The sequence below is a fragment of the Ananas comosus genome, linkage group 1 (genome assembly GCF_001540865.1).
Source record: "Ananas comosus cultivar F153 linkage group 1, ASM154086v1, whole genome shotgun sequence".
Taxonomy (NCBI): Eukaryota; Viridiplantae; Streptophyta; class Magnoliopsida; order Poales; family Bromeliaceae; genus Ananas; species Ananas comosus.
This window is the reverse complement of record NC_033621.1, coordinates 17,187,451-17,206,571: the sequence shown is the minus strand read 5'-3', so window position 1 is coordinate 17,206,571 and position 19,121 is coordinate 17,187,451. Positions and strand designations below refer to the sequence as shown.

The window sequence follows — 19,121 nt, the reverse complement described above, 5'->3', positions numbered from 1 at the left end:
ATTATACAAGTGATAAAAGAGAGATGTACTTAACTATTAATTCATTTATACAATTATTTTATCCTTTACATTCTTCCAAAAATGTAGGTACAATACATACAATCCTCTCAAAACCTCACCCTATACATCAATCTACTCTCAAAAATAAGTACAGGGTAGGGCTAATGCAAAAGGAGGTAAGCTAGCTATATACATATACCGCTAGGGCGCTACTTGCCACGATCCTCCCCGGGGGCGCTCGAACTCGGACCTGCAACATGGTGGAGTGAGAACTACGAATAGTTCCCAGTGGGTTTGTCACGCCCCGGGGCTCAGAGGAACCTACCCGGTGCGTGCCCAGACCCGCCATACGTCTAAAACATATAAGGCGTCTATAAAAATTTCGATAGATAAAACAATAATACAAGAGATCTAGTGATATCAGAGCATGGTATAACTAGTTCTATAACAAGGAAAGGATATAAAGCTGAAAGTCCACTACATAAAACATAAAATAAGTACAATAGGGATCCCATAACAAGTGCTAAAAGGAGTACAAGGTGGTCTCTCTATACATGGTACAAAACCTCTCCCTCTCTCTCAAAATATAAAATGGAGGAGTAACCACCTAGCGCAAAAGAACTCTCCGCGAGCTAGCTACGCGACACCCTTGCCGCGATCCCGTTCTTCCGCCGGTGCCGAAGGCTCTGAAAGGAAACATAGAAACAGGGGCGTGAGAACTATTAAATAATAGTTCCCAGTGGGCAATTACTGACTTCAGTGAAATGCACCACTAGGCCCGAAACTAAAGAAAAAGGGTCAGTGTACATTATAACAAAAGCGATAAATGCACTGTAAGTAAATAAATAAACGAGTACCCAATGATCATGATACCTCTACTTAGCACAATTTACATAAGTAAGGAAGCAACTACTAGCTATATGCACATGAACACCAAACATATAAAGCATGATTATGCAACTACCCAAAGTCCACAATGTAATAGTAAAGATGTCATTGTTTACTATTCTAGTCCAAGTCCACTTTAACAGTTATAAAGTTCACATGGCATGTTCTGTCACCAAGTCCCAATCATATAAGACCCACCCGAAGGCTGTCTGGCCTGCGCCGTGCCTAATGGCCCCGTGGTAGTCAACATCCCCACTCTAGGGATGAGCCTCCCCCACGGCAATCCACTTCGGCGCCCAATCCCGCACGGGCGAGCATATGTCGCGATGGCTATCTCCGGAGTGCCGGCTTGTAGGGAGCAACGCTCACAAGCATGTGCGAATGAGCACAAATGGCAAGCAAGCAATGATCCGTCTCAAGTACCAAGTCCTCATGTCTAACAACATGGAATATATCGAGTATCTCAATGGCCTATCTCTATGTCATCATGTCTCTAACATGGAATATAGCAGATACGTAGTGGCCTATCAATATGTCTCTATGTTGCAGTTTAATAGTTTACTAGTTTCAAGTGCCCCTTAATGACACTCTTGTTTTTCTATGTCAAAGCATGGCAACTATATTTCAAAGTACATGTTCCAAGTCATGATCCTCATAAGAGATGTACTTTCCACTTGCAAAAATGAACACTTTTCCCGTATGCATGCGTTCTACTCATATAGCTCTACTATATAGTGAATTTTTATCATAATACACAAGGCATGCATTTTAAGCGCTCTAAAATCCATATAAATTCCATTTAGCATAGGCATGAACTTAAAAATATTTTATAATAAGTAGAAAGAGCATAGGGGCCATTTCGGCCCATTTCCACGAAGCCAAACCCACCGATGATGACGAAACTCCTCGTTCGCTCCAACGAGGGTGTCCTCTAGTCTCCTAGCACCCTAGAGGTATAGAAACATGTGTCATACGAGCCAAACGAACAATACCTAGCTCAATCATTAAGCTAATCAAGTATAGGTGAGGAAAACTCACCTCTAGTGCAAAAATCTCCTCTAAAGCTCTAAAAGAGAGCTAGAGCCCTTCCAATCCAACCAAATGGAAGCCTCTAATCCCAACAATCTAGCCTCAAAAGCCCTAGATTCAAAATGCCCAAAATAAGCCCTAAAACCTCATTCTAGGGTTTAATTCCAAAAACATCAATAAAGCTAGGAATTTAGAGAAAAGATCAAGTCATTTACCTCTAAAATGCTCCAATCCAAGCTCTAAACCATCAAAGTCCAAAGATCTCTCCTTCACCAAGCCTCAAATCCAAGCTTCTAGCTCAATCAATGGTGGAAAAGCATAAAAGAGGAAAGAAAAGCGATTAATCCATCAAAATCCATCTACAACGGAGATCAAATCCAAGTGGAGCAAGGAGGAGCTCCTCTCACCTTCTCCTCCTCAGGTCCCAGCACAAAAGAAGCCCTAAGGGTCGTGGGTGCTGTTATAGATAGGCTACAATCGCGAAAAACCCCCTGCAGTTCAAACTGCACGAAATCTGCCTCCTTGTACCGGTACACGGGCTCTTGTACCGGTACAAGGCCCACGAAAATGCAAACCCGAGGCTCGGGTCGTGGGGTCTGCGGCTCTGTACCGGTACAAGCCCGATGGCTGTACCGGTACAACCATCAATCCTTGTACCAGTACAAGACCAACCTTGTTCCGGTACAAGCTCTGCTGCAGGCTAACCCGAGAGCTGTCCAATGAATCCAATTTTTGGATTTTGATACCAAGCTTAAAAACACAATTCTCGGGACTCGAACCATAGGTCGGAACACTGTCAACGACCCACCAGAAAGTCTGGAAAAGCTTGACACACAAATCAAATACTCGAACCTCGCAATTTGCAAAGGTCCAGTGTGTTACCTTCACCCCTCCTAAAAAGGAGTTTCGTCCGCGAAACTCGAAAGCAAACGTCATACCTCAAGACTCCATCTGAAAAAGATGGGGATAGCGCTCCTGCAAAGCCCTCTCCAGCTCCCACGTGGCCTCCCGCTCCCCGTGGTTGCTCCAAAGGACCTTCACATACGGAATATCCCGATTCCGGAGCTTCTTCACTTCGCGAGCTAGAATCTTCACAGGTTGCTCCTCGAAGCTCAGATCCTCACGCAGCTCCACTGGTATAGTTCCCAAAACATGAGCTGAATCATGAATGTACCTCCGAAGGACCGATACATGAAAGACGTTGTGCACGCCTGATAGGCTCGGTGGTAGAGCAAGTCGATATGCTACCGGACCTACACGCTCCAAGATCTCATACGGTTCAATGAAACGGGGGCTCAACTTTCCCCGAATCCCGAATCTCTTGATTCCTCTAGTCGGCGAGACCTTCAAGAAAACATGGTCTCCAACTTGGAACTCCAAGTCTCGCCGTCGTCGATCGGCGTAGCTCCTCTGTCTACTCTGCGCCGTCAAAAGTCGCTCCCGAGCAATTCGAACCTTGTCCTCAGCTTCCTGGAGCACATCAGGGCCTAAAGCCAATCTCTCGCCGACTTCGCTCCAATGAAGTGGCGATCTACACTTCCGTCCATAAAGTGCTTCGAAGGGCGCCATCTTGATGCTTGCTTGATAACTGTTGTTATAAGCAAACTCCGCCATAGGTAGATGCTGCGACCATCCTCCCTGGAAGTCTATCACACATGCCCGGAGCATATCCTCTAAGGTCTGAATAGTGCGCTCTGACTGCCCATCACTCTGCGGGTGGAAAGCAGTACTGAAGTCCAAACGAGTGCCTAAGGCGTCCTGTAGACTCCTCCAAAAGTGAGACACGAAACGCGTGTCGCGATCAGATACAATCGATGTAGGCACTCCATGAAGTCGCACAATCTCATCAAGGTACACTTGTGCGAGCTTCTCTCCGGTCCAAGTCGTATGAATAGGTATGAAGTGCACCGACTTCGTCAACCTATCCACGATCACCCAAATAGCATCATGCCCCGCCTGAGAGTGTGGCAATCCTGTCACAAAGTCCATGGTGATCTTCTTCCACTTCCACACTGGAATAGGCAAACTCTGAAGCTTCCCCGTAGGTACTCGGTGCTCTGCCTTCACTTGTTGGCAAGTTAAGCATCTAGCGACAAACTCGCCAACATCCTTTTTCATCCCAGGCCACCAATAGAGCAACTTTAAGTCCTTATACATTTTGGTGCCACCCGGATGTATAGCATAAGGCGCCCGGTGCGCTTCTTGAAGAATATCCTCTTTAATTCCCGAATCCGCCGGAACACAGATCCGCCCACGGAAACGCATCGATCCCTGATCATCCAAAAGGAAGTCACCGGTGCAACCATCAACCATTTTACCTCGAATCTTTTGCAACTCCACATCGAAAGCTTGCCTTTCTTTAATCCTATCCAAAAGAGTAGGTTGCACTACCAAAGTCATCAACCTCAAGGGGGTGTCGGGAGTCTCCACCTCCAACTCCAACCGCTTCATCTGCTCGATCAACTGCGGTTGAGTCACAATATGCATCGCTAAGTTTTCCATCAATTTCCTACTTAGCGCATCCGCCACCACGTTAGCCTTGCCCGGGTGGTAAAGGATCGTCAGATCATAATCCTTGAGCAGCTCCAACCATCTGCGCTGTCTCAGGTTCAACTCCTTCTGAGTAAACAGGTACTTTAAGCTCTTGTGATCCGTGTATACTTCACACCGCTCGCCATAAAGATNCCGAGACCGCCTGCGGACACTACACTGGTCCAAGGGCACTACACTGGCCCCCTCGCGTGCCAAACTCCGGAGTGCACTACCTGTGAGGAGCTACCTCCACAGGTGCAGACAGGCTAAGTGAGCTCGATCCAATCTCATAACTGGGAACACCCTAACCAACTGGAATTGGTGTTAGTATAACATTAGGTGTCCATACTAACTGGGTGCCACTCGTTCTGGGTTCACTATTTACTAGATGCCACTCGTTCTGGGGTCACTGTTTACTAGATGCCACTCGTTCTCTTGACAAGTTCTTGACACACTAGTTTCCAATACACTAGGTTCTTATTCACATAGACATATTCATCACATATAGGGCGAACTATCTCATAGTATCCACTCATGCACACTAGGTTCTCATTCATTGTATCCACAACCCAAACTATCACTAGCATGCAAAGATATGTACAATTACATTTAACACACTATAATGCTATATCACAATATGTAACTGATCGACATTAGTACTCAGACATAGAAAGCAGTTCGACTGCTTCGGGATGGCACTCCCCCACCTTGTGGCGATGCCGTGACTCTTCGAATGTGATTCGCCAACGTTTCGACGCCTCGTTGGCCTTCTAAGCAAAAACGATGCTCCGAGGGTCTCCTTAGGCCATAACTTCGCACTAACTCGACGAATCGACGAACTGTCTTCACCGACGCGTTCAGAGACCTAGCAATTAGGTTTGCGACCACTCAAATTAGATCAAAACCCTAGATTTGCCAAAATCCCAAATCAGAGCCCTAGGTTTCAACAACGGAGAAATCCACGGTGCGAGCTTCGATTTCGAGCTCGAACCCTCTCCCTAGCTTCAATAGGTTCCATTCGAACCATTTCTAAGCTTTAAAACCCTAGCATAAGAAATCCACCATTGTAGGGCTAGAAGCTTACCTTCAAAAGCTTAGTCCAGGAAGAAGAAGTAGATGAGGAAGGTAATCTTCACCTTCGTCTTCTTCTTCTCCTACTTCTTCTCCTTCCTCTCCTTTCCTTCTCCTTCTCTTTCCTTTCCTTTCTAGAGAGAGAGAGAGAGCAAAAGGTGTAAGAGAGGGAGAGAGCAACTGAGAGGGAGAGAGGGTCCCCTAGCCTCTCTTATAAGCCATTTTGCAAGTAAGCCCCTCAACCTTTCACCTCTTGAAACAGCCCTCCCTGGGCTATTTTCGCAGTGAGGGACCGGTCCTAGCTCGGGGAGACCGGTCCCCGAAAGCTGCACCTTTGGGCAGAGGGGATTTCGCGTTCGGGAACCGGTCCTTGCCTGAGAGACCGGTCCTCGGGAGACCGGTCCTTATCCGAGAGACCGGTTCCCAAGAGCAACACTTTCGGGACTTAGCCAAATCTCGGCTTCTCTCGCTGGGCCAACGTTCGGTAACCGGTCCTTGCCTGCAGGGACCGGTTGCACCAAGGATCCCTGCCAGCCCAGCCTGATGGGACCGATCCCTCCCTACCAGGGACCGGTCCCCGAGAGCACTTCTGCTCCAGTGCTGATTTTGCACTGGTACTCTCGCGGACATATCCTCGATGCACTTTATGCATTATAACCGCCTTCGGACCTTCCGGAGCTTACACACTCGACAATCAGTCGATTCCCAACGAAGTCTAATCCTCGGATTTCGAGAATTCATTTCCCTTACACGGTTGGTGATTGATTGCAAGTTCAAGTCGAACCGGACAACGAGTACCGCGGGAGGCCGATTGCAAGTGACTACAAACAATTGGAGAGCGTTACGAGGTGGGTTGTGCTCACCGAAGATATTAGCTCACTTCCATGTCGAAGTGAAGTGTAGTTTCTCGTTGATGCATATAATGAGTTAAATGCATGAGTTAAGTGCTAGATGAATGCATGAGTTAAATGCTAGATGAATGCATGAGTTAAATGCTAGATGAATGCATGAAAATAATGCTATATGAATGCATGATTCATATTATACTAGATGATGTTGCCTACCATTGGAATCTACTAGATGAGATGCTAGATGGAAATATATGCATGTTGATATATCATGAGATGCTAGTTGATATATATGCATGCTGGTATATTGTGAATTATGTTAAATAACATATGCATGTTGAACTTGGGTTGATAACTCTTGGATGGTTAGAAAACTCGACATTGGAAAACAAAAATGTGTAAACTATGATACTCGATGTGGACAACTAGGATGTCAAGTAGATCGAGTGGCATTTGATATTAGTGTAGTAAAGACACTATAATGTGAACATAGGGATAGATGAGTTCCCGAGTTGATTGATATGTGGCATGTGAACTAGTGTAGTAGAGACACTTGTGACATGAATGTTGGGATTGGTGGATTTCCCGAGTTGTTGTTAGCCCTAGTTGATAGGGTATCCTCGAGTTGAGTGGATTGGATCATACTCACAGCCTGTTTTCGCTTCGGGTGGTCGCTCCATACAAGCAGTGAGCTCCGGAGTCTTCACATGATGGACTAAAGCTATTTGTCCAGCAGACGGTCTTGGGTTTGCGAGCAAGGAGCGTCTCCTTACCTTACGAGATGGCATGGTGAGTCGAGGGCAAACCTTCGGGTTAGCCAGCTGATTGGGTGACAAGTATATGAATCCCAGCAGAGTGGATTCGGTATCCCAGTAGAGTGGATTGGTATCCCAGTTAAGTGGATCTAAGGCTGAGGTGCAAGTGAGGCGTCCTTCACCTTGAGCTTGGCTGTACGCGGTATTCCACGGATGATTGACTGAAGACTGAGTCGGGTGGATAGCTTGGTAAAGGTAGAAGAAACCTCATGAGTCAATGGTAAAGGTAGATGAAACCTTATGAGCAGATTGCAATTGACATGAATCTAAGATAGAGGAAAATTTAGAAGTCAATTGGATGAGCTGTGGATAGCAAGACAGAAAGTGGAATCATTAGATCTACTTTCATGTTGCATATTGAATTGCATGATTTGCATTGTTGCATGTTGCGAGGTATGAACATGATAAATGTTAGTTGCATAAACTATTTGATGAAAAATATATATATTTGTGGATATTTGTTGGACTAACATGTTTGCAGTGCCTCATTCGGACCTGGTGGGTCAAGCTCTTCCCTTGGGTGGCCGTACCCACTGGAAACTCTGGACAATAGTTCTCACCCCACGTGGTTTTGGGGTTTCAGGTTCACACGCGAGCTGCGCAGCGGTGCGAGGAAAGGGCGTAGCTGTAATATACCGAAAATTCGGAAAATAAAAATGTCGAACTTTAGTCAAATTGACCAAAGTGCGAGGATGGAACACTTCGGAAAGTCCGAAGGTGTTAAAATGATTAAAAGTGAGTTGTGGAAGGTTTTCGAGAGCTAAAGAATTGAATTCTGCAAAACTGCAGATTTTCAGCTCTCGGGGACCGATCCCTGGTGGGAGAGACCGGTCCCCGAACGCGTGCAGAATGAGACAGCCGAAAAATCGGCTAAGTCCTGGAAGGATAGCTCTCGGGAACCGGTCTCTGTCTCAGAGACCGGTCCCCCAGAGACCGGTCCCCCTAGGAGAGACCGGATGCATCGCGCGCAGCAGCTCTGGCTGCGCTGGGAGAGCTCTCGGAGACCGGTCCCTAGTCGGGGAGACNATATATATATATATATATATATATATATATAGATAAATCAAACTCAAAACCAGATTTCCCATGAGATAGTTTGATTCCCTAAGTTAAGATAAGGTCATTTTTTTAGGAATCTGCATTTTTTGACGGGCATATAAGGGTTTATGTTAAAGCCCCTACCTATTTTTTTCCTTTAACTGAATGAAGAATCAGTTATAGACTTCTTTTTCTTGCCATCAGACAACATATGTGGATGTTTGTGATGACACGGACTATGCTTGGAGAGCAAAAGGTTTCCATAAAGAGCTGCTGGTGTTCTAGCTATAGCAATAGCTGCTGGTGTTCTAGCTATAACAACAGCTGGAATATATTCTGGAGTGAGCAATGGTGTTTCTTTGTATGGCATAGCATAGTAGTTTCATATGTTTGTTTCTTTTTTCCAAAGAAAGTATTGCAATACTCCTCCATTTTCTCTTTATTATGACTACATTTTGAGAACCTGTACCAAGTTCATGAATATGGAAGTTACTTGCAAATTCTATACTTGTTTTTTTAAAGTTCATTGTTCTTGAACTTTTTGTTATTTTCTTTTTTTTGTAGTTTTTTTTTCAGTTAGAGAGTTTGGTTTGTTATAATTACTATAATATGTGAGTAGATATTATTGTTGAGGATATTAGATTTTAGTTCTATCATTTTAACAGTAATTTTAGAAACTTTGTTGATTGCACTTTTTTTTTCTCATTGATTTAATGCAAATGCGATTAGCTTAACTAAAGCTTAACACTAGATGTTTAAATAAAATATTATACTTTTAATGACAATAGGGACACTTATAAAGTGTTACTATGCAAAAAAGAATATTACCCTTTTTTTTTCAAATTAGGTACACATATATGTCACTAAAAGCAACAAAAAATGTCATTAAATTGCAGCGCTTTTTCTGAGATATACCGACGCTCAGTAATATGTCGTTATATATCCAGGGACTGCACATATAATGACACTATAATTAGTGTCAGTATTATTGTCATGGCACTTTTTTTAGGATTCAGGGATAGTTAAAAATATCGCTATAGTCTGATTTTGTTGTAGTAATGTGAGATGTATTATTTTTAAAAGTATGCATCAAACTGAAAACATAATCAACAATTAAACTTATAATTCTTGCCATCCGGACTACAATCTTAGTGCAAATCACCTACAATTTTAGAAAGTCAATAGTAGACAAATTGATCAAAATCGAAAGCGCGGATTTTTATTTTTTCCATCCATAAACTCATTTCTACTAAAACTAACTCAAAAAAGAAAAATTTTCCTTACCATGAATTAGAGAGCTAAGGAATCAAGGATAAGTAATAGGAGATTGTGAAGTAGAGGAGAGCGCGTCGAGACTTGTCGGAGCCATGGCAAAACGAAGAAGATGCCCTAGGCAATTGCATAGAAACATTGAGGGCTCGGCGGCTGGAGTAAACACTACTATTTTGGAGAAGATAGAGTGATAGAGGGAAGAGGAGAGAGGGAGAGGTAGGGAGAGGCGTAGAGCATCATGATGGCCATCAATACCGTCTCCAATAGCCGGTCAGCGTCCCCAGTGGCCGCAGCGAGATAAAACGACAACATTTATTGCAGTGGAGCAAGAAGCGAAGGGGCCACCATATGCCATCAACAGAAAAGGACAATTTATGACATAAGGCTAGGACTAGGGATGGCGCAAGCGCAACTAACACAGAAAGCCACAGCGGGAAAGCCCCACAAAGAGAGAGAGAGAGAGAAAGAGAGAGAGTCAAATCGACAAGAGTAAAGAGAGCAAAAGAGTCAAAAACTACAATGGGTAATGGCTAATATCGGGGAAAACAGAAACGTAGGAATAGAGAGCAGCCAAAAAAAGGCTCACGAATAGTCGATTCAATGGAGATGGGCCCAGTTCAATAAGAGTTAACAAACACTGACAAATAGATCCCAGGAGCAAGAATTAAGAAAAACATGCCATGTGGACTAAGATTATGGAGATTAAGTGGTTTATAGATAGAAACCGTTTCATTGGATTCCATATCACGTCCTATCATTTTTCTTTTATTCATTAACTGCAAGATGTCCCACTGAAAATAATTATTATTTCTATGAGCAAGTTTCTATATTTAGTCCGATATATAATAGTGAGATTATAAAGGCTCTTTGCTTTTGTTATAACGATAAAAATGGTTAGACTGATCATTATTACTGGGTATGAGCAGCAACATTATCAACACATTTCTTCGAGGAATGAAAGGGCAAACGATCAAGAAACAAAAGAACAAACATGACCAAGGGACTTGACCACCATAGGCAGGAGTTGATTGTAGAGCTAGACCTAAACAGATCAAACGGCAAGCACCATACCCCCAATCAAATGATTCAAGCGTGCCACAGAATGAAACCTCCATTCTGCGTGTTAATAAGGGAGCAAGTGACATGTCGGTTGGTACACTTTGTGGTAGCGAAGGCTTAATCAGTGGCTTCAAGGTTTGCATGATGCTGGAGAAAGAGGGCCTTTTCCACGGTTCACTGCAATTTAATTTAGGGTTGTATTATATACATTGAAATTAGGAAAAGTAAGGAATCATAATAATGCAAGAAAAGGAAAAGGATTAAAAAAGGTGTGCGGTGGCATACTTCGCCCAACAAGACTCAATTATAGCCGCCACCTTCGGATTTAGATTCTCTGGGATTTCAAGCCTTCTTCCCTTGAAACCAACGGCAGCAACCACCTGAACGAGGAAACCAAGCAAAACTCAAACTTTCTGATTTATTGCCTTTGAAACCGCTGATGAAGTGTTAATCTAATTCACTAGCGACTAACGACATAGGATATCAAGTGTCCACGGTGTGACAAAAAAGCTGTTGGACAATGTTGATTTCACCACTCGATATCCAATCGTCTGTAATAAACTTGAATAAAATTGAATCGAAGTGATCATAACTGTCTAATTAAGTACAAAAGTGCATGTAATATTATTCAAAAAGACTCTTTGTAAACAACTACATGCAATTCAAAATCTACACTCACATGCCCAAAATAGTTGCATGCATCTTTCTACAGCAAAAGTTCAGGCAATATCACTGGTTCTCTAGGTGGAAAGTTCCACTTATATCCTAGATTCTCTACTGTAGAGAAGGTAATAGTTGATGCAATTCGAGTAATAGCATAATTTCAAAGGTTTTTGGATTATTCACAAAAGGAAAAGAGAAAAATCAATTGTAACACTTTTAAACTTATGCTTGTCTCATGCCAATATATAAATCATCAATCAGCAACTTCCATCACTTGATAAACTTTAAAGTTTAATTTTGGGAGCAACTACCGACCTGTGCTGGATTTAAATTACTCCAAGGTTGCTGCAATGTCATAAGTTCCCACAAAATTACACCAAAGCTGTAAACATCTGACTTCTCGTTTGATGGTTCATCTCGAAGCACTTCTGGGGCCATCCATTCAGGCTAATATAGAACAGATAGTCCACAGATATTTCAAAAAAGAAGTCCAGAAAAAAAAAGGGAAGAAACAAAGGTAGCTAACAATACTAAGTTCAAAGCAACTTAACTGTTCCTGCAAGGGACTTGGAAGAAAGAAATGTGTTTGCCTTCAATCGTGAAAGGCCAAAATCACATACCTGGATATCACAAAAGAGGAATTAACATTGACTGTCGCCTCTTTAAATACCAGATGAGTTATGGTCCTATAGTACCAAGGAGCCAAGATGCCTTGCTTAAACTTATGAAATACAGCCATCCAATTCCTAAGAGACAATCTGATAAAGGTTCTAACATAAGTCTTTGCAGCAGATAAAAGCATGTAAATAAAAATAAAAATATGTCAATAGAATAGCTTATATTATTAATAAGTTTGCAAATGAAGATTGCCTATAACATAAGCTTCTATTTAAACTAGGAAGGAGATAGAAGAGGATGTAGAAGAGGATATGAGATCAAGAGAAAAGGTATGATAGATTGATGGGTGCAAGAGTCCTGTGTAACTGGTACTTATCAAGTAGGATGAGAAAGGGAATTCAGTGAAAATTTCAGGTAGCACCATTACATTACAGCTCAATTCTACTGAACTACCATGCAGTTAAGGACTGCAGAAACCTTGGTAACTTATATTGTCGTAAGACTGATGTTCATGTCCCACGGCAACCATCATAGAAAATGATATCAAGCTAATGCATATAGCACTTAAAAAAAGAGGGCATGAGAACTATTGCCTGCAGTAGACTAACCTTACATGACTAATTCATACTGCATAGTCATCAAGGAACAGAGAGACTAACCTTACATGACAATAAAGAACTTATCCAAAGTATAACTTCAATACCTAAAGAGAACCAACGTTCTGCTTACTTTCACAGTGTACTTCTTGTCAACAAGAAGATTAGGAGATTTCAAATCTCGATGAACAATAGGAGGGTTGCGCCTGTGAAGATAGTTCATGCCCTTTGCCTAAAAACAAAAAAGGAAAGAAAAATTGCTTATTTATGGCTCATATATCAATCAAAGGGGCTTTTTTTCAATTTAGCCCCCTGGCAAATTTTTATTTTAAAAATAACCCTGTCAAAATTTAATTTGCAAAAATGGTCCTGGCATTGCCATGTAGGCGCCACGTCAGCGCTACGCGGGCGGGGCTGGGGCTAGTGTGTTAAGTTGAACACGGTGAACCATTCACCGTGTTTCATATTTATATTCCTTTTCTTCTCTTTTAGGGATGTTAACGGGTCGGGTTCGGATCGGGTTTTTAAAAACCCAAAATCGAATCCGAAAATCAAATTAAAATCCGAACACGAATCCGAGCTCGGCGGGTTTTAAAAATCCATACTCATTTGAACACGGTGAATGATTCACCGTGTTCAACTTAACATACTGGCCCAGGGCCATTTTTGCAAATTAAATTTTGGTAGAGCTATTTTTAAAATAAAATTTTTTCAGGGGGCCATTTGTAAAAAAAGCCCTTAATCAAAGTCATAAATGCTTGGATGAGATCTCAGCCACTGATCTTTCAGAGAAAAATGCCAAACAAAAGTTACCATATTGATGAAATATTTACGGGCATGTTTGGTACCGAGGATTGAACTAGACAAGATAACACAATAGGATTGGATAGGACTGGCACTAGGACTAGATTGGATCATAAGAGTTCAATCCAGTCTGGCGCTTTTAGGATAAAACAGAATTTAATTATTTAATAAAAATTCAAATTTAAACCTAAAATTCAAATACAAATTACAAATCAAATATTTCTAAATTTCTCCAAATTAAAATTTAAAATTTGAATCTGAATTTGTAATTGGAATTCAAATTTTGAATTGTAATTTGAATTTTGACCGTGAATATAAAATATGAACTTTTTGAATTTGAAGTTAAAGCTTCAATTTTGTTTAAAAGTTTAATTAGAAATTTGAATTAAAAATACAGAATTTGAGTTTGAAATTTGAATTCAAGTTTTTTATTTCAAAATTGATATTTGAAATCAAATTTGAATCTGAATTAAATTTGAATTTTAAATTTTGAAATTTGCATTCAAAATATGAATTAAAATCTGAATTTCAATTTGAAATTCGAACTCAAAATCTGAATTTCAATTCAAACTTCGAATTCACAATCTGAATTTCAATTCGAACTTTGAATTCAAATTCAAAATCTGAATTCGAATTGCAAATCCAAATTCAAAATCTGAATCTGAATCTAAAATTCAATTTAAAATCTGATGGTAAATTCGATATTAAATTCAAAATCTAAATTTTGAATTTAAAATTCAAATCCATAATCTAAATTTAAATTTGNATTCGAACTCAAAATCTGAATTTCAATTCAAACTTCGAATTCACAATCTGAATTTCAATTCGAACTTTGAATTCAAATTCAAAATCTGAATTCGAATTTTGAATTCAAATTCAAAATCTGAATTCGAATTGCAAATCCAAATTCAAAATCTGAATCTGAATCTGAAATTCAATTTAAAATCTGATGGTAAATTCGATATTAAATTCAAAATCTAAATTTTGAATTTAAAATTCAAATCCATAATCTAAATTTAAATTTGAAATTTGATTCTGAATTTGAATTTAAAAATCTAATTTGAAATCATTCTTTGAATTTTAAAATGAAATTAAATTGAAATTTTAAATTTGATTTTAAAATTCAAATTCAAAATTTGAATTTAAAATGCAATTTCAAATTATATAATAGAAAGTATTTAAATTTGAACTGCAAAGTAAGAAGCCTCTGATTTTAATCCAGTACCTTGCAATCCCAACCTTTTATTTGGTGATTAATCAGCCCAACCCAAAGGGAACTATTTGTTGGAGAGGATTAATTTAGTCCAACCCAGTGACTACACCGAACATAGGGACTAACTGTGGAACGGATCAAATTGAATCCAATCCCACCTAGTCCCATGCTCTAAACGTGCCCTAACTGTAAAGACATAATATGTGAAAGGCAATACCACATCAAATGCCATGTTTAATCGACGCCTCTCATCTAAAACTTCCCTTGCAGAACTATTGTGTAAAAGCCTATATAAGCTGCCTCTGCAAGTTAAGAAGAAAAGTACTACGACTAAATTGATATGGACCTTCTGTACTGATGAATTACATAAAGAAAAGGAAAAGGCATGGAAAAAAGGCATGAGCAGATAAGATAGGAATTACCTTGATAAGTATTCGGTGACTATAGACAAGTTTGGAGGCTCTGTTACAGCACCCATGAAAAGAACAATATTTGGGTGTCTCAGACTTTTCATAATGGCAACCTTTAAGGAAAAACACATTCATATATTCACATAAAACTGGAGATAATAAACAATATCCATGCACTGTGCTACACGCATATGAATGAACAACTGATCTTACACATGAAGGTACTGATAGAATACAATATAATGAAGCATGCAGGTAAATAGCTTTGATAGGAAGAAAATGGCTAACTAGATTAAATCGAAGTTCCTAGCCAAATATCCATTGACATCTGGGACTCGTTTGAATGTAAGGACAAGTTATCCATTGATAACTTGAGCACTATTATGATTTTGTTTTGTGATTGCAAGGTAGGAGTTTAATTTTAGCTCCTTACAAGATCTTGGTTGTTCTAGATGTTGATCATACTCATCATTACCGAATAGTAAATGTTTATTGAGTAAATATATGAGATGTGCTGAATAAGATGTTAAGGATTTAAGTGCCATGGCACAAGGTCGTGCTAGTAACTTGTCGGCACGGTACTGCACGGTGCGTACCTGGCCGTGCCGATGCGTGCCGGTCACAAAAAATTTCATGTGTGCTGACACATAATAGAATGAAATATTTATTTTCTTTAGCAACAAAATATTTTAACTGTTTACTATGTATTTTTATCGGATCTTTTGAACTTCATTGAGAAAATTACTGACTAATTTAAAGAATAGAGGGTTTTGAGCAAGGTTTAAAGTATCGCTCCATGCCAATTGGCACGGGGCAATACGTTTCGTGCCACCAGTTAAGGGGCACAGTACAGAGGTGTCTCTCTTGGATCCCCCGTGCCGCGATACCCAAGGGGTTTTGTGCGAGACAGACTGATACCCTTTGGGTATCGCGGTACAGTGCCAGTGGGTGCCTATAAAGGCATGCAATATTTTAAGTTTTAACCCATTTTTTTCTATTTCTTTTTTTGGTTCGGGCCTACTTATAGATTTTTTGTTTTTTGCCACAAACATATCCCTGTGTCTCATTCTCTTCTACCTTGTCTTCTCCGCAACTCGCTCTTTTATTCTCTTCTTCTCTTATTGCTAGCTCTTCCTCTTTTTTTTTTTTTCTTTCTATTTTTACCTCCCTTTTCTTGTTATAATTTTTTCTCTAATTTGTTATTTCAATTCCTTCTGTTTCTACTTTGTTTCTATTTTAATCACTTCGATCTTAAGAGAAAAGGAAAAGAAATAGTAAATCAAAGATGTACTTATTAGGTAAGTTAAAAATTTACAATTTAAAATTATTTTTTGTACATTTTGAATACTTCTAACTTGTAAAGTTCCTGGTTTTGAAAAAATTTGAAATTATACAAATATTTATTTATAGCTTACAAAAAATAAATACATCTACTTGATTAAGTCATTATGTAGTTCGATTTTTAATTATTTTAGATGAATCTAGCTTTGGGCATGAAATTTACGACAAAATTTTTTTAATTTTGCCAATTCTATTTTTGAATTTAGAAGATGGAAAATACTAATACAATAAAAACTAAATTGAAGCAATAAATTTGCTTAATTAATTCGTCATATGATTTATTGTTAAATTTTTATGAATAGATCTCACAATTGTTCTTAAAAATTTTAATAAAAATTAATTTTTTCTTAAAATTTTTAATAAATAGTTTAAAAGATTCAAAATTAAAAAGAAATTATTGGAGCAATTGTAGTGCTATTCTAATTAATCGAGTCATTATGCATCCTCTCGTCAAAATCAATATGGATGAATCTTACAAATTACATAAAAAATTTTTTAAAAAATAATTTTCTATAATTTTGTAATATATATTTTTTAAGTTCTAAAAAAAATGTAAAATCAAAAGAATTTTTAAAGTTTAACTATTTTTAATTTTTATTCTCCATGAGCTATAGCTATATTTTACTTTACATATATAAAAAACCTACTACTATAGCAAATATTTATAATTATCTTTTTAACTCTTTCAATATGGCATTATAAGAGTTTATTGGAAACAAAAAAAACTAAAAAACACTATGCCAAAACGCACCACTAGGAGGTCATACGTATCGACACGCAAGCGTGCCATGTGTCGGCATAAAGGCGTACCTGTCTCGTATCGTGCCAGGCAACAATCGGCACACTCCCGTAACATGGCACTTTAATTCTTGGTTTTGAGCTGTGTCATCAGCACAGGGGCTGTATCGTGCCGATATCTTGTTGGTATGATACGACACGGTAGATATGGCACTTAAATCCTTGTGTTCAAACATGTGAACAGGCCTCTAAGAATATCGATCCAACTGAAAAATTAGTTGATTATTTTGAGCGTTTCTTCTAGAAGCTCTTGACTGGTAAGCTATTTTAACACAAAACAATGTTTCAATCTCTTCTAAAAATTAAACAATTCAAATGCTTTTATGCTAGCAGACTTGATCATTTCCTGGAGCTCAAATAGCTAAATATCAAGTAGTTCCAGGAGTTTATGCTGAATAGCAAGCTATTGCATTTTGCAGAACATCTAAGATCAAAATTTTGTTGAGTAATCATTGTGGTTTCCAAGATTGTTTGGAAACATGGTAAATAAGCAATGTTGCCCAACTTGATATTAAGCTATGTCAGCAGACTTGATCATTTCCTGGAGCTCAAATAGCCACCTCAAGGCCAATCATATTTCAATTATCCTTCTACCACAATTAAAAAAAAAGAAAAAATAGAGTATGTCCAAGAGATTTAATAGCTACAAACCGAAGGTAGTACCACTTAGACACATAAAAAGAGCAACTCATTGCACCCCTTGATTGTAAGGACTAGAGATTTTTTGCAGTGTAGCTAAACCTCAGTTGAACGAATGTTTTTGGTTGCAATTTTAATTAGCAAAAGCACTCGTAAGTTTCGGGAGAAATCGAGTTAAAAACGAGATTCTACCGCGATATTCCAAGTTGCAACTTAAATGAATAGAACTCGGTTTTCCGGAGAAAAGCACAACGGTGCGAAAGTTGGCCTTCTGGCTGCGTATCGGACTCGTGCCTAGCTGTCCCAAGTAGCTCGTTTCGACGCGGTTCAGCTGTTTCTTGGAACTAAGGCGGTGACGGAATTTTGAGTTTGATGACTGATTTCGAGAAAATCCAAAAAAATACATTTTTAATATGTATTTTTGTGTCATTCATTTTTGTTGGAATTAAAGTTGGATTTAGTCGCGAATCGTGGTCAATCGAGGTGAACCCAAAATCGTAGCTTTGTTGTCTCCGAGGTGCTGACGCACTGGTGGACATCCGTTCGCAAATCTGACGGACGGATTGCGGAGATCACCGTTGATCGAGGAGAGTCGGTGTGCAAAACGGCAATTTCGCAAAAGTCGCAATATTTTATGGACCATTTTGCTTGAGATCGCACGTGAGGGTATTTCTGCATCTTTACACGCGATGTGAAGGATCAGTATCAAATACTGAAATTTGAGGGTCTTTTCCGCAATGTGAGCTAAGTATATAAAAGGTAACGAGGGTTTTATGTAGGAAACCCTAACCCTAGACATACCGCACCCCTGACACTCCATCTACCTCCCCTGCCCTACACTCGCAGTACCCCGGCTGCGGCGTGCCGTGCTCCGGCGGGCCGGAGTTAACTACATCTCCTCGCTCTCCATCTCTCTCTCTATTTCTCTCCTCTACCTCTCTGTTTCTATCTCGGGTTGGAGCGCTTGGCCTAGGCTGCATTGTCTCCCTGCACCCTGCCAGAAGCTCGCCCGCGACCTCGCGAGTCTTCCCCGCCGCCACCGCGGCGCCAGAGCGCGCTGCTGCTGCTCCTGCCATGCCCCTGCAAAAACCCAGGCCGAGCTCAGGCCGAGGCTGGGTTCATCTGCTGCCGTGCGCGCGCCACCGCCCTGTTTATCCTCTCGCGCCGCCGTCCGGGAGCTCGGCGACCTTCCCCCCGTCACCGCCGCCGCTGCGGGCCCCGCGCGTCTCGGCCAGCCGTCGGCCGCCCCAGACCCGCTCGGGCCGAGGGCAAACCGCGGCCCCTTCTTCCCCAGGCCGCCGCCGGCGCTCGAGGGCGACTCCTGGCACCCCCCTTCGCTTCCTGTACCCTTCTCCGTGGCCCCTGACTCGCCACCGACCGCGTTGGCCAGCCATTGCCTCGTGGAACCCGAGCCCGTAAGTTGTGCGGCTCGGTTTTGCTCCGCGGTCGCGCCGCGCTCCTCCCGCCGTACCGAGTGAGCACGGTAC

At 40.6% G+C, this 19,121-nt stretch overlaps 1 protein-coding gene and 1 long non-coding RNA gene across 3 annotated transcripts; both read right to left on the bottom strand.

The window, feature by feature from the left end:
- LOC109717859 lies at window positions 649-7,692 on the bottom strand. 2 transcript variants are annotated; one of them, XR_002218329.1, is made up of 3 exons: window positions 7,655-7,692; window positions 7,018-7,449; window positions 649-686 (listed from the first exon to the last, which is right to left on the bottom strand). It is a non-coding gene; the product is annotated as an uncharacterized LOC109717859 (long non-coding RNA). The 2 variants fall into 2 exon arrangements; XR_002218328.1 differs by having other exon boundaries at window positions 7,018-7,368.
- Window positions 10,337-18,710, bottom strand: LOC109719566 (serine/threonine-protein kinase CTR1-like). The gene is made up of 7 exons (XM_020246365.1): window positions 18,459-18,710; window positions 14,869-14,969; window positions 14,664-14,748; window positions 12,563-12,661; window positions 11,531-11,662; window positions 10,838-10,932; window positions 10,337-10,729 (listed from the first exon to the last, which is right to left on the bottom strand). The coding sequence occupies exons 1-7, from the start codon at window positions 18,708-18,710 to the stop codon at window positions 10,348-10,350; spliced, it is 1,146 nt and encodes a 381-aa protein (XP_020101954.1). The 3' UTR covers window positions 10,337-10,347.